The 26,704-nt window shown below is 38.7% G+C and overlaps 1 protein-coding gene across 6 annotated transcripts in view; it reads left to right on the top strand.

Annotated features, from left to right (window-relative positions):
- The window catches only part of Bckdhb (branched chain keto acid dehydrogenase E1 subunit beta), a 164,346-nt gene that overhangs the window by 101,358 nt on the left and 36,284 nt on the right, over window positions 1-26,704 (top strand). For all 6 annotated transcript variants that reach the window (XR_009592209.1, XR_009592210.1, XM_021633301.2 and 3 more), the window contains exon 9: window positions 13,391-13,477. Coding sequence is in view for 4 of the 6 variants with exons in the window: in XM_021633301.2 (XP_021488976.1) it covers window positions 13,391-13,477 (87 nt within the window). In the remaining 2 variants the exon portion in view is untranslated. The remainder of the gene's footprint in view (window positions 1-13,390; window positions 13,478-26,704) is intronic.

Genomic DNA, 26,704 nt, shown 5'->3' with positions numbered 1-26,704 from the left:
TCTATCTTAGAGATCTGTAGTCAAGGTTAGAAGGCAGTATGAATTTATGTAAGATCACTCCAATATGCAGTCTGCAGCAGGGGCGTGTGAAAAAGTTAAAACTCTGTTAAGAAATGATTTTTAACCAATGTTGGTTTTTTTTTTGCCAACCAGTCTTTTCACAAAAGGAATGTAAATCCTGTGTTCTTTCTGTCCTTAGACTTTTCTTCTTTTGCCATATATATTCCTTGTGTCAAGCAAGGATATTCTATATAATTAAGAAAGAACAGCCCTTCCTCCAGGCCCGGATTTTGAGTTATCATTTATATTCTTTATTCTCATAAAAAAAAAAAAACAAAACTGACCTTTTCCTTTGAAAGAGCATCCCATTCTTGTTTGTATACAACATTTGTTTCTCCCCTATTAGTAAACAATTATTTTACATATATTTCTCTCTCTCCCTCGTGCGTGTGTGAGAGGGAGAGAGAGAGAGAGAGTGTGTGTGTAAGGGGATGCTGTATGCTACAGCAAGCATGTTTAGGTCAGAGGACAAATTGCAGGAGTCTGTTCTTCTTCCTTTTTTTTTTTTCTTCACCAAAACCTAAGGATTGAACTCTGGCCATCAGCTTGGTCACAAGTGCTTTACCCATAAAGCCATCTTTCTGGCTGCATATAGAAGTCTATGTCATTCGTTTTTGTGTGCATGCATGCGTGCATGTGGGCCCATTTTAAAAAAAGATGTAATATTTTTAATTGTGTTCGTTTGAGTGTGGGTAGAGTTCAGGCACCCACAGAGGCTGGAAGAGGTCATTGGATGCCCTGAAGCTGGAGTTACAGGCAGTTGGGAGCCACCTGACTTTTGGAATCGTACCGGGTCCTCTCTAAGCAAGTGCGTGCTCTTAACCACTGACCCATCACTCCAGCCCCCAGCACATTTTTCAAAGGCAGTTGTGATAGAGCGTTATTACGCTTCAAATCTAACAAACAAAAAAATGCTTTTTACAAACTATTTACAGCCCTTTGGTTATGTATTTGTTCGACTGCTGTTGTTAAAAAAAGAGGCAGTGGGGACTTTGTCTTGGAAATATTAAAAACCTATAAGGAAATAGAAAACACAAATGAACAAAGAACAGAAAATTCAGTTTTATGCTCAGATAAAATTTAGCAGCACAGAATGTTCACTGTAGGTATTAAGTTAGGAGCTATGTGCAATACCTCAGGTTTAAACTCCGATCAGAAGTAGACAACTACTCCTCCTCTTGCTGTTGAAATACCGAAGCTTGAGTTCACATAACAGGAGTTGAGAACAGCAGTTGGGCTTGAACCCAGGCTGCCGAACTCCATGCTAAAGCTGCACTTTTGGTGACCAGAATTTCTGTGTTCATAGCTCTGGCATTTATTTTTGTCTCTATCAAATGTTGTGGCAATTTCAGTGGTTTCTGAGAAATTTAAGCCCAAACAGTTACTGCCGAGATCATTTAGATTATTTTTTTATCATTATTCATTTGATGATTAAGCTCGTGCATGATCTGAAGAAGACTAAAGAAGTTTTTGGAAAGTACCTTAATTCTCCTCCCAGTGGTGAGTTCCTCACAATACCACATTTTGATGACGATGATGATGATAATGATGATGATGGTGGTGATGTGGTTGTTACTGTAGCTATTTTCACACCTTCTCTGGATTTAAGATTTTGGAGTAGTGGAAAGTTGGAAAATGGTAAAATTGTATTTAAAGCATCTAAAGCACAGGTAAGCTGCATACTTGCATCAGTCGAGGGCAATAGACGCTGGTGTCTAAGGCGGTTACTTATTTTTACCAAGAGTATTTTAAGTGTCTTATTTTTCGTTTCTTATTAAATTTACTTGTGTCATGAGTGTGTGCATGCGTGTGTCAGTTCTCCTTCCTCTCTGTGGGTCCTGGAGGTCAAGCTCAGACTGTTAGACTTGGTGGTGGCAGACACCTTTACCCTTTGAGCATCTCTCTGGTCAATATTTTAAACAATCGGTATGTAGCTTATTAAGGCAGAGATTTTATGCACTGTTCACTAGATATGAAAGTGGAGTAAGAAGTAAATTACTCCATTCTCGCATTTAGACTGAAGTCAGCTAAGCAGGCACGGGTGTGGCTTCCCTCGTCGCCCACTGTATTTGCTTCTGCCTTTCTTCCTCTTCACCAGCTACCAGCATTATTATTATGGCAGCCATCACCATCCTTTCCGTTATGACACCAGCAGTAGAAATTTAAATGCAAGAGACAGAAGTGGCTGAGTTAAGCTGAGAACCGGTCTCTTTCGAAAAATATTTCTGGGTTATAGTTGGAGTAAGTTTGGTCCTTAAGGAGCATCCCAGGGCTTATAAGGGTTAGACATTTATAGTTTTATATATCACTGTTATATTTTACACATGCTGAGTTGGGCACCGTCTCTTGCAGGCTTGTTTCCATTGACTTTGTGTGTTACTGGTTTTTGCTAATAGTTCATTGCCGTGTCACAAGCTACAATATGGAAAAGAAATAAGGGCTGTAATACTCTGGGAAGACCATAGCCTACTAATTGATATGATTTTTTTTTTCTAGCACACTTTTGAAGGTAGGCGTAATGAATCTTCCATGGAAGGTGTCTCATTCCTATGTTTCCATTGGAACTGGCTCTCAGTTTTTCTGTTTAAAAAACAAAACAGAACAACAACAACAAAACTGTTTTGGGATCAAATCCTCAGGTGTTCGTACTTCTGAAATAAGAAGGACCCAAATCTGAGTCTCCACCAACCCTTTAGAATGAGCAGTCCCAGCATCCTTCGGTGTGCAGGAGAGAGGCGCTCTGAAAACGCAGGCATCGTTGTATGTTACAGGATCACAGAAGCAGATGGATTTATTATGTGTCTCATGCAGGGTTTCAGGCTGTGTGCTCAGAGCACAACGTGGTCTATTTTCCAAGTTGGATGTGGTGTGTGATTTCCTGTGGAACAGATCTTCGGCTCCCGAGGAAACAACATGACTGATGTGCTGAGTTTACCGTTTCTTCCTCTTAGAGCGTGCCCATGACCAGTTTCTGGACAACTGATAGGGCAGTGAGCCAGTGGCCAGGCTTTGAGTGCAGGTGCCCAGCAGCATGACTGCTGTAGCAGGAGATGTTTACTCCGACACGCCGTGCTTTTGTTATTTCATCCGCAAGGCTGGGAGCTCTCTCATGTGCTGGGCTTTGAGAAACTGTTCATCTCCCTGTGGATCATGACTGGCAGCAAGTAATAAGTTTAAGTTAATAAAACTCAACATTAATAAAAAAATGTCTCATCTATCGAATTTCTTCCTTAGATCTCTTCCTTTCTCTCTTAAGCATGTGCGTGAGCACACATACACTTGTAAACAGTTGTAAATGTAAGGATACTGATTTAAAGCCATAGAGTCATGCTTTGGAAAGAATAGTCTCAGGAAAGAGTAGTCCCAGGATGGCTCTTCCTCCGCTCAGTTGGCATCAGTTGGTGGTTCTTCATGTAGGCTTCAGTCCTACTTTCTTTAAATTTTTTTTTTTGTATTTACTTTTTTCTTATTGTTTATTACAATTTATTTACTTTGTATCCTGGAGGTAGCCCCTTCCTCATCTCCTTCCAGTCCCATTCTTCTTTCCCATGTCCCTCCCCTAGTCCACTGATAGTAACGGGAGCAGGGGCAGTCTCTGGCATGAACTTGGTTGCCTGCTCTTTGACCACCTCCCCTGGCGAGGTGGTCTTACTAGGCCACAGAGAAAGAGGATCAGAGAGTCCCGATGAGAGCTGCTAGGCTAGGATCAGATAGTAGGGAAAGAGGGGAGGAGGTCTTCCCCTTTCAGTCCTACTTTCTACGCCAGATACTATATCTGGCTTCTACGTAGATCTTCAGAGAGGAGGCATAGTTGTTAATAATATTTACTCATAATAATGTAGTTTTCTGAGGCATTTTTTAAAGTAGCAACATAGTTCCAAACAAAGGCTTCTGAGTAAATAATTAAATAATTTTATTTTGGGTGTTGGAATGAATGCCTTCAGATTTGTGAAATTGTGTGTGTTTGTTTTCAGGGCTGACCATTTAGTGTTGGATAACTACTTGGTGTGTTTTTCCCTGGGGAAGACCATTTCTCGCAAATGTGCTTTAGTTACCTAAAGTTCTTTTCCTAGGGTTGAGGCTTCATGAACCTTCTCCTTTCCAGGTTAGCATATCTACAGTTGTATCCTGGTTTGAGTCATCTGTAGGCAGCCATGTCGGTGAGACTTCTCGGTGTAGCTTCTGATATTCCCAGGAGACACAGTCACATAGAAAACTCCCTCTGGCTCTTACAGTCTTACAGCCCATCCCCCTCTTCTGCAAAGTTCTCTGGGCCTCCGATGCAGGAGTTTGACTGCAGATGTGTTAGTTGAGACTGGGCTCCACAACTCAGCATCTTGATTGGTTGTGGGTTTTTGTAATGGTCTCCATGTGTTGCAAAGAGAAATTTTCTTGATGAGTGGTCAGAACTACAGTTATCCGTGGGTCTAAGGACAAACATTTAGAGTGTAGTTAGGGTTATGGCGGTTTAGTAAAGGGACTGTTGTAGGTTCTCCTCCAAGAGTCCTGGGTAGTTGGTTTCCAGCAACTGGCACGGTTTCCCCCTTTCTTATCACTTCTTATGGAAAAGTGAGAAAGAACACAGTCTTCTTTGAACATTTCTGCCAGTGCACGCCCATAAAAACTTTAGGACTGGAGAATTAGAAATCAAACAGGAAAGTACTGACACTGCAGGAAGTAAAATTTCCTGAAGAAATAAAGCTTATAATTTGATTAAAATACTAAATCATCTTGATAACTATCATCACATCTCACTAACACACCAAATCATCTCGATAACCATCACTGTATCATACTGGCATTCCAGTAACATTGAGTTTGAGGCTATAATTCTTGGCCTTGAAATGTTCAGGCCTCTGTGTTTTTTTGTTTTGTTTTTTAACTTTCTTTATCAATAGTAGACACATGTTCTGTGGGCACTTATTATTCCCTATTGAAGCAATTCTTTTCCTGAGCCCACCTGTCATACTAACAGTTTACTCCTATGATCTTAGGATTGATGAAAATATGAAGGTTTTGTAGTTTACTTCTCTACTGGCTTACCTATAAATGCTCAGTCTGTAATTTTTCTGAAACATTCTTGAAGTTTTCCTGTAATACTGTTTGCATCCAAGAAAGACCTAAAAGATTTTTTTTTAGCCTTGACCATGGATTATGAACTGCACATGATTTCATTTCATAATGTACTAAAAATGCATTTAGTCTAAAAGACTTGGACCAAGTTTTAGGAAATGAAAGCATTTATCCATGGTGATGCAGAAGTGGAGCCGTGTTTATGCTTTTGTTCACTCTGTGGAGAAGTATTACCTTGGTAGGCAACCAGCTGGCTTCAGGGAAAATTGTACCCTTGACACATGCTTAGAACAACCGTGTAAAATGTAACTGGCTGACGCCTTGGTCCAGGTTTAGATCACTTTCTTAGTTTTCATGTTAAACTGGGAGCAGGATGGATGATGATGTCAGTTTCTACCAGTTATCATTCCTATCATGGCCAGACGTAGTATTTCCCCCTGTTGTCAACACTTGAGAAAAGGTTTGCCAAATGTTGTTTGTAGAAGAGAAAAATACAGTTTTTCCCCCTTTCTGTTATTTTAGAAAAGGACTAAAGTGCTGAAATTCAAATTCTTCAAAGAATTTCCAAACAAATGAACTTCACTTTAATAGCAGCATTCTTTTTTTCCCTTTTTAATCTACTCGTTCTTAAAACAGTCTTCAAAATTCTTTGTTTTGAGGGAATGTTTTCCCCTAGGAAATTGTGGTGATTGAAGTTATAATCCTTTGGGGACCTGAGTTAAAGCCCTTACTTTCCCTAATACTAGCTCATGGCTGAAGGTGCTGCTTTTGATGTGGATTAGTGACCTTTGGAATTTATACAACATTAAAAGTTTGTTGAGAGGTTACATACATACTTAGATAAAATGGCGAGGAAAGTGACTTTTGCCCTTAAGCTACTGTTCCAAGCTATCTTGATTGGTATTCAGTATCTCTAGAAGGGTCTGTGCTGTGGGAGAAATTTGCACTGTTTTTATGGGCAATGGATGCTGTTTATTTTTTATGACTGAGAGTTCGAGCAGCTGATTTTCCAGTGATGATCTTCAGGAGGGGAGGGCTGTCATGGGCAGTCAGTCTAGGTAAAGATTAATATTAGAGACGTTAGAGGAAAAATTGTTTGTTTCAGAATGGTGAAGAAAGCAGAGTAGATGATGGGTATTTGAGGATAGAGGGCATGGTGAACAGTTGAAGCTTTCCCATTAGAAAATCATCATCTGAAGCAGTTTACTTAGGGTCCTCAAGGGACCAGTTTTAAAAATCAGATGTATGGAGATCTTTAAATACCCACCCCCCTCCCCGAAAGCAGTCCTGGTGATTAAAAAGGGGCAAAGACTTGAATTTAAATATTTTTACCCAATGAAAGTATATAAATGCCTAGTAAGCATATGAAAAGGTGGTCAACACTTCAAAATTTTTAGGCAAATGCAACTTAAACCATAAGTACTTATGACCTTTTAATCATTAGGATGACGGCAATCAAAAACACAGACAAAAGCAAGTGCTGGGTAGAACTCATGCCATCCTTAGCGGATATGTGAAATGTTGCAGCATAGTTAAATATAGGATTATTATATGATCCATCCATTCTACTTCTGGGGGAGGGGTACAGGGCGAGGGTCAGGGTCAGGGTGAAACAGGTCTCTTGAGTTCAAGGCCAACCTGTTTTTAAACCTTACCCCTCCCCCAAAAATGATAGGAACATAATAAGAATGAAGGTACAAGAAAATATGAATAGTTGTTGCTTCAGTCTTTGAAGATTAATTTTGGCATAAAAAAGAAAATGTCTCTCAGATATGGTAAAGTTTTGCATGATGTTTAGGCAAACAGGACACATTACTACAATGAAACACTTAAAAGCCCAGGTGTGAAATATTTCGCACACATAACTGCGTGTCTAAAAATGTCCACAAGTCCAGTACGGTACCTTCCCTTCATAGTGATCTTTTGTCAACTGGAAAAACTTGAGTTTAGTACCAGCCCTGTGTTTGCATATTGGCTACAGTTGTGCATTTCTGAAAAGGTACATTAAAAAGAGAAATGTATTTTACTCTGGATTAGGGATGAGTTGGCCGTGAGTCTTTCAGGACTAGGGCTATAGGAGGTTTCTTTTCAGGATCTCCTTTCCTTGTATTTATAACAGCAGTGGTCCTCCCCAAGAGAGTAGGTGTCAGACTATTGGGGGGAATCGTTCTTCATAGATTTAATGTCAACAGGATACAATATACAGTATCTACAAACTTAGCTGCAACTGCCTGTTACATAGTGTAATTAGAGACAGAATATTACATAGAGAATTTTATAGTATTGAATGAGTTAATATTTGTTGGAGGAGATAGAAAAGAACGCTTCCCTTGATGAAAAGGAATTTTTCTCTAATAATAAAATTAAAACCACCTAAATAAGAATTTCAAACTGCTATACTTTAACAATGTACTGATAGGTGTTCCAAACAACAATAAAATGAATGTAATCAGCCCAGCCGAATACAGAATATGCTGTGCGTTGTACTCTGCATTGGACACAAAGAAGAACAAAACAGTCTTCAGACTTGTGTGGGATAGGACAGCTACAGGGAGTTCTGAGGTAAATCAGTTATGTTTTAAAGAGTTATGTTGCCGTGTGTGCCACCTGGATCCCATTCTTTGAGGCCTGCCGCTATACCCTGCCTTTAGGTTTTATGAAAGTCCTCGGATTGCCAGCTTCCTCAAGTTCTTTTTAGAAAATGTGGAGGATCTGATAAACTGAGAAAAATAGTACCATAGATCTGAAAGCAGGAGGAAGTCCAGCTTGTTGAAGGGACCAGACAGGAGGGGGTTGTGGACATGGGTCTTCGCAGAGTGAGGATGTCTGGTAGCTTGGGGAAAGGCAGAGGTAAAAGAACATGGCCCAAGTTCTTAGAACAGCCAGTAGCTCACATGCTCTGAGCTTAAAAAAGCAAACTGCAAAGGAAAAGGCTGGCTAGCACCAGCAGGCTTATCCAGAGTGCTGGGAAGTGGCTTTTAGAATCATGGACACTCACAATTTTGTCAAAGTCGATTTTCTGAAGCTCTTCAGGATTTCCACAGTGATTTTCAAAATAATGGAGGAATGTGCGAACCATGGTAATATTCGAAAATTTCACAGCAGTGCTACGGTGTCTTCCTCTTCTGGATGTTGTTCAGTTTTCACTGTTTTCTGCTTGTTCTTTTACCTTCTTTCCCACATGGGTGACAAAGCCTCAGGGACTCAGTTTTTCTCAGTTTACACTACTTTCCTTCAATATTAAATATTTGTAACGCCGCCAGCACTGTCTTTGCCAAAATGGACTTTTCAGAACTCTCCCCAGAGCTCTCGACGGCTCTTTTTAGTGTTGGTATTTCTCCAGTGGAACACCGGCCAGTGGTCCAGTCATGTGCGGCAGGCAGGCATGCTGATAAATATTGGTTTCCAGGCATCTACTGATACATTTGTCAGCCTGTGACTAATGGTATTTTTCTTTTCTTTTCTTTTTCTGGTTAGCTTATGAGATGTTTTTGGCTACTACACATGAAAATGTTTCAAAATACTTGCCTAATTCATTCCCATTGATGTTTGAAGATAATCAATACTGTGTCCTTGACCAATTCTAGATTGTTGTAATTACTGAATAGCATCTGTTCCATAAGGGAGACATGTCGCCACTTCACCAATCGTCGTAATTACTGGGAAAAGCAGTAATGTTTCATTAGCTGTCTTTATCTTTACATTCTGATGGAGATTGCTAAATTACCTACCTGGGATATTATATCCTTATTGTGTCTTGCCAGCTCTTGAATATATTGCTCAACTTGGTGCTGGTAAGATTAAATTATCTGTAGGGAGAAGCTTTTGCTATAGATTTTTTTGTAAGAAATAACACACACACATACACACAGGCACACACACACACACACACACACACACACACACACACAGCGTTCTGAATGCTGGTGTTGTACTTTCAACCATATGCAAGCTTAATGGTCTGCCTGTCTGTATCATTTTCTCCTGGAATGACGGCTTAATAGTTTTCCTAGTTGGATTGTGTTAAAATCTTTAAAGGCTGCATTCACTAAAACATATGTCCAGCAATTTGGGCAGCCAGTGCCTGCGGGACCATTTTCACGGAGTACACCGTAGCTCTGCGGCGACTGACCCCTTGTTGCTGGTGTGACATTAGCCTGCATGTATGAGGCATCACAGGGGAGCCATATATAGGTATGAATTTTATGTTTTACTCTAACAGCTAAGAACTGCCTTAAATTAACACGTAAACGCTATGCTAAAGTTCCGTTAATTTGGAGTTTTACTTCAAACCTTGCAGGCTATGCCGAGGTGTATTTTTATGTGACCTTTAAAACGGATTTTGTAACAGCGTGAATGTGCAGAGGCGACACGTGCAATACCTTTAAACGTTTGCCTTCGCAGAGCTTGGTCTGGCTTACCTGGTGTGTCTCCCACATCCAGCACTTTGTGCCGGCCATCCGGTGTAGACAGGTTTAGCTGTGTCACTATTCTTAAAGATGTTTGGACTGAGCATAGCCCAGTGGGGAAAAGTCAGGGATTTCAAACTAGGCCTCCATCGACACAGGGCATTGCATTTGCCAGCGGTCTTGCAATGTTCCCCTTTTGCTTGCCTGTCCTGTGACAGGGGCAGTCGGTGTCAGGTGGAAGGTCTTGAAGTGGTAAGTAGCCTTTCGGGGTTTGACAGGCAGGAAACAAGAATCTCTTATTCTTGGAGGATAGAGAAAAACATGGAGAAATTTTTCACAGCCCTAATCTTTAATTGGTTCAGCTCCTGCTGGTGCCATTTGTCACCTCTGACTCAGCGGTGCCTTGTGTGCCACAGACCACAATCCAGGAGCAGTTTTTAGTGGGGAAAAGTTGGAGAAGCAGGAACTGGAAAATCCAGCCTATGTGATCTTTGCTGGCTTCCATAGGTTTAGCTTTTGTATTGAAAAGTTGTTTAAACACTGTAATTTTTCAAATAGAGAAGTGCATATCTCACATGGGAACTGGACAGCGTAAAACGTCAAGCTTCCCCTTCTTCAGAAGAAAAGTATTAGCATTTATGTCTTTCTTTTATTATTATTATTATTTTAAAAAAGCTAGTGGCAACCACCTTTAAAAAAAACCACCATACTACTTTTCAGGGAGATCAAGAAAGGACTTTGTAAGGAAATCTCCAGGCAGTTGTATGTTTTAAATTTTGCCTAGGTGTCTGATCATTGACAGTAAACTTGATTTTAACAGATATTTAATTAAACCACAAACGATATGATTGTGCTTTGTAAACTTGGAGTGATCTCAATATCACAACGTTGACAAAGTGAAAATAATAAAACGGAATAGCAACAACGATTTTTAGGAGTCTCAGCAAGTTAAAAATGCGAGTGATGAAAAGCACATGCTATGCTGGGTTTCTGTTCTGCCTCGCTAAATTATTGCATCGTATTTAGACAATCACAATCTATGTTCTTTCTTAGAATGGCTGGAAATAGCAGTGCTCCTTCTTTATTTTATTTATGTAAATGCTTTCCAGGGATCGGAGATATTTCTAAGCATCAAAAAATGAAACTTGAGCACTTTCCAAATTAAATGAAATAGTGGGCACAAAATCCTTGGCTCAGAGAAGGGGCCATGGCGGTGTCTACGACACTGTGATTCTAATGATTTCCTCTATATGCCTCTTCTTTCCATGCTCTTTTTTACTTGTCTGAATCGGTGGCCATCTCCATATATCCAGAGTAAGGTTATGTTCTGTTTCGTCTGGCCTCTAGTTCTTGGCGTTTCAGAAGTTTCTGGAATTTATTCTACAGTCCTGAAAGCAATATGCTTTATCTGAGAAATGACAACACGGGTTAAGGTTAGGCACAGAGAGAGTGATATTGGACTTGATGCTCTCACACTAATGGCTTATTTGTTATTCTCTCTGGGGTCTGTTGTCTTGAAGTCGCAGTGAGGATCTTCAGATGGTTCCACATGAGCAGACCTCCAAGAAGGTGGCAGGTGGAGGCTGGCTCCCAGTGATGGAGATGATACTGATGATAATTATTATTTTTTTGGTCTTTCGAGACCAGGGTTTCTCTGTGTAGCCTTGCCTCTCCTGTTTGCTTTATACACCAGGCTGGCTTCAAACTAACAGAGATCCGCCTGCCTCTGCCTCCCCAAGTGCTGGGATTATAGGCATGTGCCACTGTGGCCGGCTCTCCTAGTGGTTTTAATGTTTTGCATCTGCATTCTGGGACCCAAAGATTTCTCTGTTTTTTTTTTGAAGGGAATCTTAAGACATTTTTAAAAGAATTTTGTTTCTTGAGGAGATTATGAACATTGTGTATTTGTCAATTTATTATTAACTCATGGGCTCTTCCTTTATTTCTGTTTGTTTAGTTTTACTGAGAATACTAAATGACATAAGCGAACATTTAAAACCCCTCCCACGTGCCTTCCTAACTACCATTTCTCAGGAGGGACCAGCTCTGATCATGGAGAAGGAATGTTTCTAATAGCATACATGTTTAAACGGGTCTTCGTGTCTCATCCTTTTTCAAAATAGCGAGCTATTGTCGTTCAAGTTGCTTGTGTTTCTAATGGATTTGCTTTGGGGATCCGCCCATCGGGCCTTTGCTGTGACTCTAGAGTACTCCATGGTGTGTGGGGGGGGTGCGTGGTGTTACCATTTTCCTCCTGAGCAATGCTCAGAAGGTCTTGATTCTGTATACTTTTCATATCATGTTGCTGGAACTGTCATAGCTGGAATATGTGTATTTTTTTCCCCTAGAGTTTTGACTCTGTAGGTTGCTGGAAGCATACACTGTTGGCCCTGATTGCTTGCTGGATTTCAGGGTTCATTCTAAATGTTGTCATTTGGTCTTGGATAGGCCCAAACTTGGGTTATAAAGGACTAGTACATTGTTTTAGGATCAGAGCCAGGCATTTGAAGAAGTCTCTCATTCCTACCTGTTAGACATGAACCCTACCTTGGGTGGATGCTGGCTGATTTATTCGTTGTGTTTCGCTGGCAGGGCTCTGTGCCACAGAGCTCTCAGAGTGATCTGAGCAGCAAATGGATTGTTCAAACTGATTAACCAAGGCAGAAAAATCTCCCACAGAATATTTTGAAAACACATTTGTTTTTATTTAGCTATAGAAAGTTTTTATGCCACCTTGGATGGCACATTGAAGTTTAACTGTGGTTTTTTTTAGAATTGTCAAGTTACTACAGCCATAGAAAGGCAAATGTCACTCCTTCAGGTTGTCAGATCTGAACGGGAGTTGGTAGGATTCTTTAAGGTGTTCCTCCCCCTCAAGTTCTCCACTCACTCCTGAATAATTACAATGACTTATTTTTGCTGTGGGTCCTGTCAGTATCTGCGGACTGAAGCTACCTCATTCCTTTTGAGTTCTAAACTAGAATCGCCCAGACTGGGTGAAATCTTTCCTTTTCGATACATATCTTTTGCTTGAAGATCTCATTTTAAATTCATAGTAAAATTTTAAAAAAGAGGTAACATACATAGATAGCAATTTAGAGAATTTACCTCTTCTTTGCTAATATAGTTTCATGTCGGTGTTAGTAGTTTTTCCTCCTAAAACAGCTGGCATCCTGCTATGACATCACAGCCATGCCTTTTGATTTCTTTTTGTACCTAATATCTACTGTATCATCTCCGTTGAGAACAACCTTTTGAGCCACTAAGATTACATCATTGCGACACTTGAACCAGATTTTAGGGCACGTTAGTGTAGACAGTTGTAACCCTTTATTTTCAGAATGACATGTTACTGGCAAGTCTCTCAAGGACCTACTGGTTTTCCTTCACAATGGTGCTTTCGTGCTGCTTCTGTGTTTTCGTTTTCCACAACCAGTGTTTAAGGCTATTGTTGTTTGTGCTCACATGTCATGTACCCCCTTCCAAAAAACATTTGGAGTCTTACAGTAAAAAGATGGAAAAATCAGACCAAGATATGGACATACAAAACAGTAATTCACTTATAACAAAAAATGTCCTATAAAATAGGCATGCGTTTTAAATTATATACTACACGGAGTTGTAAATCTCATTTTTCTTTCATGCTAAGATTATAAGCTCTGCTAAAATTTCTTGACAGTACAAAAATTCACCCAGTTGAAAGGCATTTGTTAACTTACTAAACATAAAATCAGCTTACTGATTTTTATATATGGAATTTAAGCAGTTTGTTTTTATTAGTGAATTAAAGTGCTGTCATATGCTGAAAATATGTATTTTCAATACCAGCTTCCCCTCTTCTTTTTCAGTCTGTGATCAAAACGGGGAGACTGCTCATCAGCCACGAGGCCCCTTTGACAGGCGGCTTTGCGTCCGAGATCAGCTCCACAGTTCAGGTAGAGTAATGCAGCGCCGGTTTTAACATTTGCGTGGTGGTACATGTCTGTTCAGAAGGGAACATGGCTTACCGCAGAATACCAAAGTACCAACTTTTGGGAAACATACCTTTCCTGTCGAGACTGTGCTACCGTTCAGCTAATGGTGTAATTATATCTCGAAAAAAAAAAAAAAAGAAATTTAAATCAATCAAAGTGGAAAAAATCCTTTATGGAAAAAAAAAAAACTTTGGGATGAATTTAATAAAATAACTTGTGTTTGGTACGTTTCACAGAAAAAGGAAACTCTTTTACACATCAGACTAGTCATCTCCTTGCAATAAAACGTAATGTTGGTATGAACTAGGTTGGTTAGGAAATTCATCTTAGAAATGTATCGTACTCACCTTTGAACCTGTCAAAGCAGCTAATTTCAGAAAGTATCAGTTTAATGAGTAGTCAGTTTGTGGGCTGTTACTGAAGTACTTGAGATATGAGTTAAACACTTTCATTTTAAAAATGTTCGCTTAGGATACTGTCTAACAGGGGTATAAATCTCATATACTTCTTTTTGTGGAGAGGATTTTACTTAAAGCTTTTTATTCGTATATGGATTATAAATATGTACAGTGTGAAGGAATCATGTTTTTTATTTCATAAATTTAAAAATTAAGTAAAATATAAATTGCATGCATTTTAAACTCAAAATATCTTTATAATTTATAAATGCATTTCTTCTCATTTCTGATATTATGATTCTTTAATTATTAAGATATGTCTTTGTAGAGAATGCAAAGTGTGGGGTTAATAGTTTCGTAGAAGTTAAAGTGAAAGAATAATGCTGTAAGTTAAATTTTAAAATTTTAACCAGCAAATGACTTTTTCCAATAAAATAGCTTATGTGCTAGTTAGTAAAATTACACCTTTTTTAATAATACTGTGAAACAGATTTAAAGAAAATATTTTAAAACTAAATCTAAATGATAATTATATTCAATTAAAATTAAACCATTCTGTCATCTGTAGGCACTGACTAGGTTGAGAAAAATGAATATTTGAGTTTTGTCAATGTTTTGTTTTTCTGTTTACTTAACAACATTTAAGTGTTGTGAATACTTGCTTTGCCTTTTACTATACGCTAATTGTTGAGTAGTTATTTTTAAAATGAGATGGAAGGAATAATCACCATAATGCTAAGATGTTATTTCAAGCCTGAGGCAGAACTGGCAATAGGAGCCTGATTTTCTGACTCCGGATAACTGTGTCCTATGCTGAAGGCCCTGGGAGCAGAGGGAGTGGAGTGCTGCAGATAGGAACTTCAGCAGCCCCTCACCCCGTTTGGGCTACTGTTGGAGAATTAGCTCACATTTGCATATATTTGCATATAATTATACAAGGAAAACCAGTAGAAGGTAGTTTGACTTGGAACTCATGTTTCTTCCACCGAGCTTACTTTTAAAATGTGATCTCTGTTGGTGTGCTGCCGTAGAGTATAATGCAGTTTTCAAACTGGAATGGGCTCGGAAAGATGATCTAATCTGGTGTCTCTTGATTTTGAATTCTATGTGGACTCATGTTTATGGAAAAATGACTCTCCAGCCCCAAGACTACATTAGCGAATCCTCATTTCTGAAACACTGGGTTAGGAGTTTAAACACTGCCATCGCAGCTTGCCAGCACCAAAAAAATCACAAAAGAGTGTGTCACAGTCAGGCCCAGAAACTATGAGATGATTTATGGTGGTAAAAGTTGACAGAGTGCTTACTCATTGTGTAATCATATTTGTACCATAACATGGACGCGCCAAAGCAAGGCACCTTGATTGACTATGGTTCCTTAGGTGTTCACAGACACCTGAAACTTTATAGTGTCAGTGGTACTGTTTTTACCAGATGTGTGTTTGTTTCTAAAGTGCTATGACCGACAGGTTTATAAAGACAGGGGAGAGCCAGAACTTGTCCAGGAATTTTAAGTCAGTGCTCAGGGAACACATATGCAATCCCTTCTGAGAGTCCAGGAGCCCTAACCAGAGCGTAGAAATTCCGAGTTCATTATAAAATTGTCTGTCTCCATAGAGAAGTCATTCAACTAGTGGATTACAAGGTGGATTAGGTAATCACTGTAAAATTTGTAAGGGATTTGAATTTAACATTTCGGGTAATTAGAACTTTGCTTTGCCTTAATTTGTTTTATTTGTATAAACATAGAATACAGAAAATTAATTTAAATAAATTTTATGAGTGTGTTTGCCTTTCATTGCTTTTACCTGTTGATAAAGAAGATGAAAAAAAATCAGAAGCTAGAGATGTGGGCTTTTTCCTTTTTCAGTGGTAGTGTTTCAGAATATGTCCAAGTGGCTTCAGCAGTTGTTTTATGCACGCGTCTAGCTAAATGAGGTGGGCGCTCTGTCAGAGAAACCTGGATCAGGTTACTGGGCCATCGGTTGTTTTAAATGAAGTCACTGAAGTGAGTTATAGCTGCTCTCTTCACTTGGAGTGATTCATGCTTCCACATTTCTTTTTGATGTCTGAACCTTGTAATGTTAGAAAAGATAAAATAGGGTCATGGTATTAAAAGTCAACTTTCTGGACAGGAGAAAAAAGAAAGGTCCAAGGAAAAAAGTTTTCATTGTTGGGGAAAAGAAGCTTGAAATTGTGAGAGTAAACTCTGAGACTTGATCACACCTTACTGAAATAATCCGGTTCTTGTATGAAAGAATCTTAAGTTTTTGTATGAAATTTAAAATTGAAACCTTATCCCATATCCTATTATGTGGAACATACATAGCAGCTTTTAATATACCCATGATTAATTTTTTAAATTGGTTAGAAGAATAATTACAAAATAGTAAAATTACTGTTTTTAAATATACAAAAATCTGAAAACTCATGGAAATCTGAAAATGTTTTATTTATATTTCACTATCAACCATAGTCAAAATTAAAAAAAAAAAAACAAAAACAAAACACTGAGAATTTAGCACCACACCAAATAGCTTTTTAAGTGTTTTAATTGATTTTTATTAAATAGAAGCATTGGAGTTGGCTACAGAAATTAAATATCTGACAGAACAACACCTTGACAGTACGGTGTTGTTGGCATTACTATGGAAAGATTATTTTTAGTTATACAGATAAAATATGAGAAGAATGAACACAAAATATAGTCACAACTTACTTACATAACTTTAATTTACAGCAGATGGCTCTTCATTCAAGACAAGACATTTAGAGTCCACATCTTCAATCTCTTCATAACTTTTGCTTCTTTCTAATATATCCCCTGATATTATTATGAACATTATTATGAATAGCCTTATTGTGATATAATGCTAAATTAACCAGAGAAATGACTGCCTTATGTTGGTTGTATAGAAATCATCCAAACAATTGTTAATACTCTCTTTTAAAATTTCTATGTATGAAAAAGCTGATAAGAATTAAGGAGAAATATTTAATCAAGAACATTGGATTTAATTTGGGAGTTAAGTGGGAGGCAGAGCAAGCTGAGGTCTGGTACATTTGGCCCCCTCTGGGAGAGATTTCGTGGTCCAACCTCCAAAACATCACTGTCTCTCCCCATCTAATCTTACATTCCCATCTGTTCTCAGTTTGGGGTTCAGGAACTTTTTGCCTTCTGCTTTCATTTGACACACACTGAAACTTGGAGCCTTTGAGATCCTAAATTCAAATCCTGGTGTGTGAAAAAGTGTAAAGACAGTAGATTTTAGCTTATTAGTTGACCTCTTCTTTGTGTTATGGAGCCATGACTTCACTGTTTTAAGAAAATGAGTGTTATATTGTTTTTGTGTTTCTCAGCTTTGTGTAACCAACCACAGATTTTAAAAGATAATATGTTTACTGTACAAAAAAAAAAATTAACCTTGTCCATTTTAACTTCTTCCAAATTAATTTCTATTATGTATTTGAGGATCTGGTGTCCAGCACAGTAATTACATATTTAAATATTAAGACTAAATAGTTTGAGGCATTTCACAGCTTCAGATACATAGCATGGTTCCTGTAAACATTTTAAAAACCAGCCTTTATTGTTAGCTTCCGGCATATTCCCATAATGACAAGGCTTTGACTCTGATATAATTGTGTGATAATAAAAAAAAAAATAGTTTTTCCCCCCTTCTGGATTCAATACTCAATAAGAGCGCCAAAAGTTTTAGGGATTGTGGTTGGCTTAAAGGCTCCTTTTTTTCTTTTTTCTTCGTCTTTTTTTTTAAACACATGGAAGCAATAACTCTGCATAGAGAGTCCAATTGGAGAGGATGGTAACTTTCCATACCATTGTTTTATCCTTTCTGTGCGGTCTTCTTGCTAAGACTAAGAACTGAGAAGTCGCGCGCGTGCGTGCGTGTGTGTGTGTGCGTGTGTGTGTGTGTGTGTGTGTGTGTGTGTGCGCGTGCGTGCATGTACACATTTTGTGAGGTGATCAGTCTGATAGTTTGAGAGGATTTTTATAGAGCCTGTGTGGATCATTGTGTAAAAGGAAAGTTTCATAGCTTTTAACAGAAGGAATTTTGCTTTTCTTACTGTTTCATGTTAGAAAGGTTGATTTGCTAATTTTTTCCCTTATGAACCCATTACTACCAAATCTATAAATACTATATTTTAGGCATGTCAGTATGAAAGAGAGGACAGATCCTAAATGATTTTGAGTTTTTGCTGCTGTGGTAAATAGATCTATCATGTTGATCAATTAAGGGTCATTAGGATGCCACTTTGATGAGCAATTTCCTATAACTTTGTCATCTCAAGGAAAAAAAAGTGTTTATTAGCGATATGTCATGTGTTAGCAGTCAAGGGAAACGGGCCTCTGCTAAAAGATGGAGGCAGTCAGCATTGAGGGTCTGAATGAGCTAGGCTTTGTAAAGAGAAGTTTTGTGCCTGGAGCCTGTTGAGTGCTTTCTGTGAGTGGCTCTTGTGGCCACTTGACAGCGTTCAAATCCAGATCTTCCCCGGTTGTTCTATGGACCAGTCTGCTCATGAATATCTAGAGTGAAGGCCCTGTTTTACTCTGGCCCATTTCTCCCTCTCTGTCTTCTGTGTGCTGAGGCTCCGTCATCTACCTTCCCTGCCCTCATTCTATTCATTGGAGGGAGAGACCATTTTTAGTAGTTTGCCTGGCTGTTCTTGGAACCACTGTCGAGCTTCAGACGTAAAATTAATTTTCCTTTTTAATTTTCACGATGATACAAAATATGGAGTAATTTATGTGGAAGGATATAAACAGGGAACAGTGAGAATAGGGAATAATGAACGCAGGTATCCGTCTGCTTACGCGCATCAGCTTCTCTCAGTGTGAACACTTAATTACTGAAGCTTTTTGTGAACTTTTTACTTCTTTGTCTCCTACCTCCCATTCCTTATCACATTCTGCTCTTTATGTTTTCAAAACATCATTTTCCCCTTCCTCTTTGTGAAACCCTCTAAAGATAATCTTTCTTTGCAGCTGTGAATTGCATATGCAAGACTCTGATTGCCTAAAACAGTGGGGCCAATTAGGTTTCTTGTATCTTTGTTTGAAATCCATCCGCTGGTCGCACTGACCATTTTTCGAGTGATAATTCATTCCTGTGTTTTTTACTCAGTAATTAAGGTAATGCCTTATGGGCATTTGAAGCGAGAAGACACTTTGCTTTAGACACTTGGAATTTATTAAAAGAAGTAGATGATAAACTATGATCTAGTATGGAATATGATATGACACAGTTAACCAGAGGACTGTGGGATTGTAAAATCTTTGACTACATAATTGTTATGTGGTAGCTAATGTTGCCTGAGGGTTAACATGACCCTAGAAATGAAGGTGAATTCAATCTGGGTAGAAGGAGATGCAGTTCTAGGGATAAGCATGGTTTCGGTATGGTTAGCGTATCTTATGAAAGGCTGTAGAACCAGGTAAGGATTGACAAGTAGGAATTAGAAGCCAAAGAATTTTAAATTCAATATTATTACACAATTTGCTTTTATATGGAAGAAATCATGTAGCTGAGCTGGTTCTCCTTGCTATAAATTCCAAATTTTCTATAATATGCATAATTGACAAATAGGAAATTATAGGAAGTAAAAAATAATGCTTGCTGATATTTAAGGCAGTGACATATAATAGAAGGGTAGTTAATTAGGGGACTGACAGATGGATTTCCTAGTTCGAAAGGGTAGGCTGAGAGATTCATTGAAAAACTTATCTACTTAATCTAACTGAGAGGTTTGAGGGTCTTCAAACCAATAACTTAGAGGTGAGGTTGGCAAGAAAGGTGGATTTTAGAGAGTAGAAGGATGAATTTGAAAGAAATATTTAGCTCATGGAAAAGGTCTGAGACAGGGACTGAAGTGGTTGGTGGAGGGTCTAGGAGTAAAAGAAAATGCACACTAGGTTTATTAATTGAGGCATGGCTTCACTAATAGGAGAATGTCATTGAAAAAAGTGGTCAGCATGTGAGTAAAGATTGAAAGTACATTGATTACTGTTTCAGTGAGGAGAGAGGTGAAGCCCATTGCTCCCTCTAGTCTATGGTTTCTGCTGTTCTACTTAAATATAATAATAATAATAATAATTGTATAATGTAATATAATATAATGTATAATCTTATAATAATTACCTCAAAGCTTATAATAATGCCCTCAATGCTGGGGGATTTTATTATAGGATATTGCTGTAATCATTTCACCTCATGATTAAAATGTTATTGTAAATCTCATTGTAGACAGTCTTTGAGTCAAGCTTTGTCAGTTTTTCACATAGAGGGAAGATAGCATATTATGACTTGGTACTATTTGTGATTTTAGGCATCCACTAGAAGACTTAGAACATTCTGTGTGGATAAGGAGGGGTTGCTATGGTTAGAAATGGGCTTACTCCTAAGATGCTATTTGCTTAGCAAAGAATGCCATTTTCTTGGTTTGGATCCTCGGTCGCAACCTCCTTAACTTCCCATCTCCACTGCCTTCTCCCCTTTCCTGCCAGCTCACAGAGTCAAAGTTTTAATATCTCTCAGATCTGCCTTCCTCTTGTAGTCCCCCAATAAGTCTGAAATGAACTCAGAAAGCTGTAACGCCTAAAAGAAAATAACAGCCACCAAGGTGAGAACTTTCTAAGAAAACACAAATAACTTCTGGTGTCTCTGCAGTTTAGAGCAGTCAGTGTTGACTGTGGAACTATCGTAAAAAGCCTTTATTATATTGGGCGTACTTCTTTTATTCTTAGTATCTTTTGGGCTTTTATGCTAAAGGCATGTTAGATTTTGTCAAAGGCCTTTTCCTGCATCTGTGATGAATGTGCTTGATTTTATGTCCCTGGTGTATTATTTTGATCAGTTTGCATTCGCTGAACCATGTGTGCATCCTTGGAATGAAGCCATTTTTGATCCTAGTTTATGGCCTTTGTAATACGTTGCTGAGTTGAACTTATAGGAGTCGAGCTTTCTGAGTTTAAGAGAGGGCCCTCCTCGCTCCCTTCTGTGAGCCAGGTGCCGAGGGCCATGGAGGACAGTAAGCCAAACTCAGTAAATGACTTAAATGAATTGCTTTTACCCCAGCATCACTCTTGGCAAGTTATTTAAGGTTAGCGGTATCCTTGCTGTTAGAAAAACTGGAAGGTGAACTGCTGACTTTTCACATCAGCACTCCACTGAACAAAAATTCATGGTGGTTTGTGTTTGTAAACTGTCAAGTGGACACTGCCATTATGTGCTGCTGTGCTTCCCCTTTCTGCATTGTGACCTATTGACAGAGCTTTCTGTTTGTTTGTTTGTTTGTTTCTTTGTTTTTTTAAATAAACTCAGGGTACTTTTCTTCTTCACTTTCTCTAGTGAGTCTAAGGAAGACATTTGTATGCCTGTATTGACCATTGAAGTTTCACAGGCTGGTGAAATCCATTATCTGAAGAAAGTCATTCCTTTATTAGATACAGTGGACTTTTATGAATTGGTATCTTTAAGTAGTTTCTTTATTACTGAAAGAGTTGTATTTTCACCAAGTGTTATAATTCTTAAAAATCTAGTTGTATCCTTAAAGAAAATTTTAAAACAATTAATATATATCTGAATACGATAGCTTCCTTGCTGTTATGAACAAAATGCTGAATAGAAATAGAAGAGCTTTATTTTGGTTCCTGGTATTAGAGAGAGGTCCTCAACCTTCTTCATGCTGTGCCCCTTTAATACAGTTTCTCATCGTGTGGTGACCCACAACCATAAAATTATTTCATTGCCATTTCCTAACTGTAACTTTGCTACTGTCATGAATCATAATGTAAATATCTCATATGTGACCCCCAAAGGAGTTGCAACCAGCAAGTTGGGAACCACTGTTTTAGAGCATTTGGTTTATGGTTTACTTGATCCCAAGTACTTTGGCAGGACATCATGGCAACAGGAAGGAATGATGAAGAGAATCACCACGTAATGCAGGCCAGAACACTGAAAGGGGAAAAGCTGCTGCTCTGCTCTTCTTCTCATTTTTCTCTTTTTACTTCATACGGGGCCGTAGCCCATTAGACAGTGCTGCTCACCATTGGTCTTCTTACCACAGTCAGCTTGCGTGTATGCCCCCCCATGTATTCCTGGGTGTGCCTGATAATCTCTTAGGTGGTTCTAAACCCGTTCAAATTGGCAGTCAGCATTCACCATCATGATTTTACTTCCTTATTTGGTATGGAATAATAGCTCACCTTTTTTAATAGTTATACAGTAACATATTATATATTAAACATAAGACTTCATTTAAAACATTTGCGAATAAACTAGAGAGTTGGCTTAACACTGAAGATCACTTGCTGCTCTCACAGAAGACTTGATTTTGGTTTCAGGCACACACATGATTGCTCACAACGATCCATAACTCTTTATTCCAGGATCCTGCCTTCTTCTAACCTCAGTGAACAGCAGGCATGCCATGTGGTGAGATACATCTATGTAGACAAAACACTCATATACATGGAACAAAATAAATAAGAAGTTTTCAGACTGCAGTAAGTAAATGATAGACACTGGAGGATGCATTTATCTGATCTGGCCAACCAATCCTGTTGACCACCTTGCATAACATGTTAGACAAAAATGAAGCAGCATGGTAAATTCTCCAGGATATGGTAGGCATGGCCTGTCTGCCTTGCATGCATTCTTCCTGTTTAGGCAGGCTGTGCTTCTTGAAGACACAGCCCATTTTCTCAGGTTGTCATGCTGCCTGGTAGGCAGTCATGTTCGTAATTTTGGAAGATCATTTTAGTTTGGTACTTGAGTATAATTCGATTGATAGCTCAGATTAGTCCATGCATGTTTGTAAGGGCCATCATCTTATTTCATAAGTGAGCTTGTGCTCACCAGAAACACGGTTAAGTTTAAAACTGAGATTAATTACTGCTAATGAATTCTCTGTTAAATTTTAAACACTTAAATCAGTACTGATTGCAGAAAACCCAAACAAACAGTCACAAATGAAGGCTACAAACAGAAACCAAATAGTTTATTATTATTTTGATTTTTCAGTATTAATGCCAGTATTCCAGATGATATTTTAATTTGCAGAAATTTTTGAAAAACTGGGTTTGATTGAGAAATGTTGGACATTTTGACTCTCTTTGAAAATAGGTAGACATAACCGGCGTGGTTGTGCGTGACTGTAACCCCTCAGCACTGTAAGCACTCAGGGAGGCAGTGGCAGGTAAATTTCTGAGTTCGAGGCCAGCCTGGTCTACAAAGTGAGTCCAGGACAGCCAAGTCTACACACTGAAACCTTGTTTTGGAAAAAAAAAAAAAAAAAAAAAAAAAACAACAGAAAAAAAAAAGCAAAAGCAAAATAGGTAGGCTTGATTTTATTTCTTGATCCATTTTGGAAAGCTATGCTTTTCCGATTTAAGTCTTTCAGGGGAATCAGATACCAATGTTATCTGTGTAAAATGGTTTAATGTCCCAGATGGCACAAGATATCTACTTGTCTTTATCAGAGTTACTAGCTGAAAACCGTAAAGACATGGCTCAGTAGGCAGAGGCGCTTGCCACAGGGGCCTGGTGATGTGGCTTCGGTCCTAGACGCTACGGAGAGGAGGGAGACTCACTTCCAGAGCCGTTCTCACCCTCCACACACACACAGCAACATGCACATGTCTCTTCCCCAACACCACACACGATAATTTATTCTTTTTAAAATAAAAGAAGTTAAAAAATATAACTGGGACTGTTTTTGAAGGCCGTCAGTATCTTTATTGTTCACGAATGCTCTGCCTGACTCACACTTCCAAACCCCAGTCTGAACCGTCTATACTTATGACTAGGCCACTCTCTGAAACAAGTCATGGCTACTGCTATGTTTTTATAGGGCTAGATTGCCCTCATCCCTGCATTTCTGTCCTGGATCAATTTTAAGTTCCCAACTGATGGCTTTGATAGAATAAAATACACACTTCAAAACAGGCCCATGGAGTCTTTATCATCCCAGAGCTGGTTTCAACTTTCTTATTGTCCTTAAATCATTTTTTTTCTCCTTTGTTCTGATACTCTTCACTTTCCATATGAATACTTTTAATCAGCGGTTGAAGAAACTGGAGTGTATCATTGTCTTTCATCTCATCTTATTTCTTAATACTCTTCTGCCTTAGCACTTTACCTCCAAATTTATACCCCCCTCAATATTTTTTAACCACGTGCTTTACTGGGCATAGGTTTTTAACCTAAGTGTGCATAACAGACCATCTTGAATGTATTTTGTGACTAATATTCTAACATCACATAATCCTATATATTTTATTAAAACCACCTTTCATGCAGTAAATCCAATAAAAGAGTTCAAGTATGTTAAAATATGTACTGCACATATGTTGATAAAATATTATGGAATGTTGAATATGACGGAATATTTAATTATGTGGGCAGCTAATAACTTAATAAATTAAATGCAATATTTGTTTCAGCAAGACCTGCATAGTTCAATAAAATAGAGCCCAGATTGACCAGTGTTTGAGTGAGTCTTGGGAGCCATAGCAGCACAGGTATCAGCTGCATTCTGCCATAGAAAAATGCCACACAGGTATCTGTTGGGCTTTTCAGAGAACCTCATCTTTTCTCTTGCTTTTCTGTCCATTTTTCCTGCCTTCTTGTCTCTCTAGACCTGCCTTTTTTCCCCCACCTTTCTTGACAGTTTTTCCAGCCTTAGCAAACATGCCAATCATTGTGGAAAATTCATAGTTCGTCTCTTGCCATAGGCAGATTAGGCATTATTGAGGAGTAGTTTGTGCTTATGAGAACTTTTTGTACCCTAGTAGGTGAGAAATAGAAGTCTCTGGTGGTACTGATGGAAGGAATAAGGTTGGATACAGGTAATCCCTCCTTTCTATAGTTGATGGAAGGTGGTATTTAAAACAGTATAAAAACACCATCTGAGACTCACTTTCAAAAGTTGATCTTCTGTCGGTGGGAATGCTGTATGTATTAAGGTGGGATGAGTCTTCCTACATCACCTTTTATCATAATGACCACGTGAGTTTAACTCTTTGCTGGTGGTTTTCTCAAAGAGGCATTATTGAGAGGGTAGATACGTGACTCTGTATATGCTGCTAATTTTCTAGGAGATATCATATCTAATTGTAGGTTAATTGATGCTGTTAGAGAGCAATTTCCTGAATCTTAAACAGAATCAGTGCAACACATAACTTAGAGAGACATTATACTCAAAATATAAAATGAAGGAAAAAATGCAAACATTTTAAAATAAATCCTCGTAAGACTGAGCTTAATTAAAACTTGCTCTTTAGTCAATATCTTTTTTAAAAAGCCCTGCTTGAAATGATAGGCACTGATAGCAGTAGAAGAGAAGGAATATGATGGGAGCCTACCACAGATATCTTCTAAAAGACTACCCAGAAGGGGATTGAAACAGATGCAGAGACTCACAGCCAAACTTTGGACAGAATCCTGGAGTCTTATGGAAGAAGGGGGATATAGAAGGACTCAGAGGGGACAGGAGCCACAGAAGGAGACCAACAAAATAAAACATCTGGGCCCATGGGGGACTGCAGAGACTGATGCATTAACCAAGGACCATGCATGGAGAGGACCTGGACCCCCTGCTCAGATCTGGCCCATGGAGAGCTCAGTCTCCATATGGGTGTCTTAGTAAGGGGAACAGAGACAGTCTCTGACATGGACTCGGTTGCCTGCTCCTTGATCACTTTTCCCTGGTGGGGCTACAGAAAAAGAGGATCCAGGCAGTCATGATGGGACCTGATAGACCAGGGTCAGACAGTCAGGGAGGATTACTTCCTCTATCAGTGGACTGGGGAAGAGGGTTAGGGGAGGAAAAGAGAAGGAGGGTAGGACTAGAAGGGAAGGATACAAAGTGAATAAATTGTAAATAATAATAATTAATAGTAATGAAAAAAAAAAGATGTGGGTTGCATTGTTTGAAGAAATTTCCTAAGTACTTATAGGTTCATTTGGTATGATTTTCTCTTACCACCTAGTTGTAACTGAAGATTGGGGAAAATGGTATTTATTTGTTGTCAAGGAAACATTGTGTTAGTAATGTATTGGACTGTACCGTCTTTATTATATTAATCTCATTGAAAACCCCTTTCCAAAATCCAAGGTTTGGCTCACTGATTGAACAGGACAGACTCCTGGCTTTCCATGTCACCTGTGAGGCTGGAAGTCTCTGTTATGCTTGTGTGTGCTTAGGGGACCAACAGATAGGCACAGCCAGTGAAGGGCAGTTTGTCTTTGAAAGTCTACTGTTTAGGGCTGTGGAAATGGCAGTGTCTGTGCCATCTATAGCATTTTAAAATTTTGTAGATTAGAGCTCTTCATTACTAATGATTTTGTGTGTGTGTGTGTCAAAGAAATGACACTAAAGTGATGCAATTATCTCCATGGCACTTCATGTATTACTTCGTCTTACCACTGTGACACTGTGACAGAGGAGGGAGGTCCATGATGGGTCAGGGGTGCTGTAGAATAGAGTAGTTCATATCACGGAGAACCAGAATATAGAAAAAAAGGGGAACACAAGAAGAAACCAGATTTATCCCATCCCCAAGGACACACCAACAACAGCCTGTATATTCCTACAAGACCCCACCGACCGTCTTTCTCTCTCCAACATTCTTTCTGTTGTTGGTCTTTTTTCTTGAGTTCTTGGGCATGAAGAGATGCAAATTTAGCATCATATCATGATCTGTTAAGGGCTGAATCTACTTGTGTGTGTGTGAGTGTATGTGTGTGTGTGCATGTGTGTGTGTTAG

The sequence above is a fragment of the Meriones unguiculatus genome, chromosome 6 (assembly GCF_030254825.1).
Source record: "Meriones unguiculatus strain TT.TT164.6M chromosome 6, Bangor_MerUng_6.1, whole genome shotgun sequence".
NCBI lineage: Eukaryota > Metazoa > Chordata > Mammalia > Rodentia > Muridae > Meriones > Meriones unguiculatus.
This window is presented reverse-complemented; position numbering and strand designations above follow the sequence as displayed.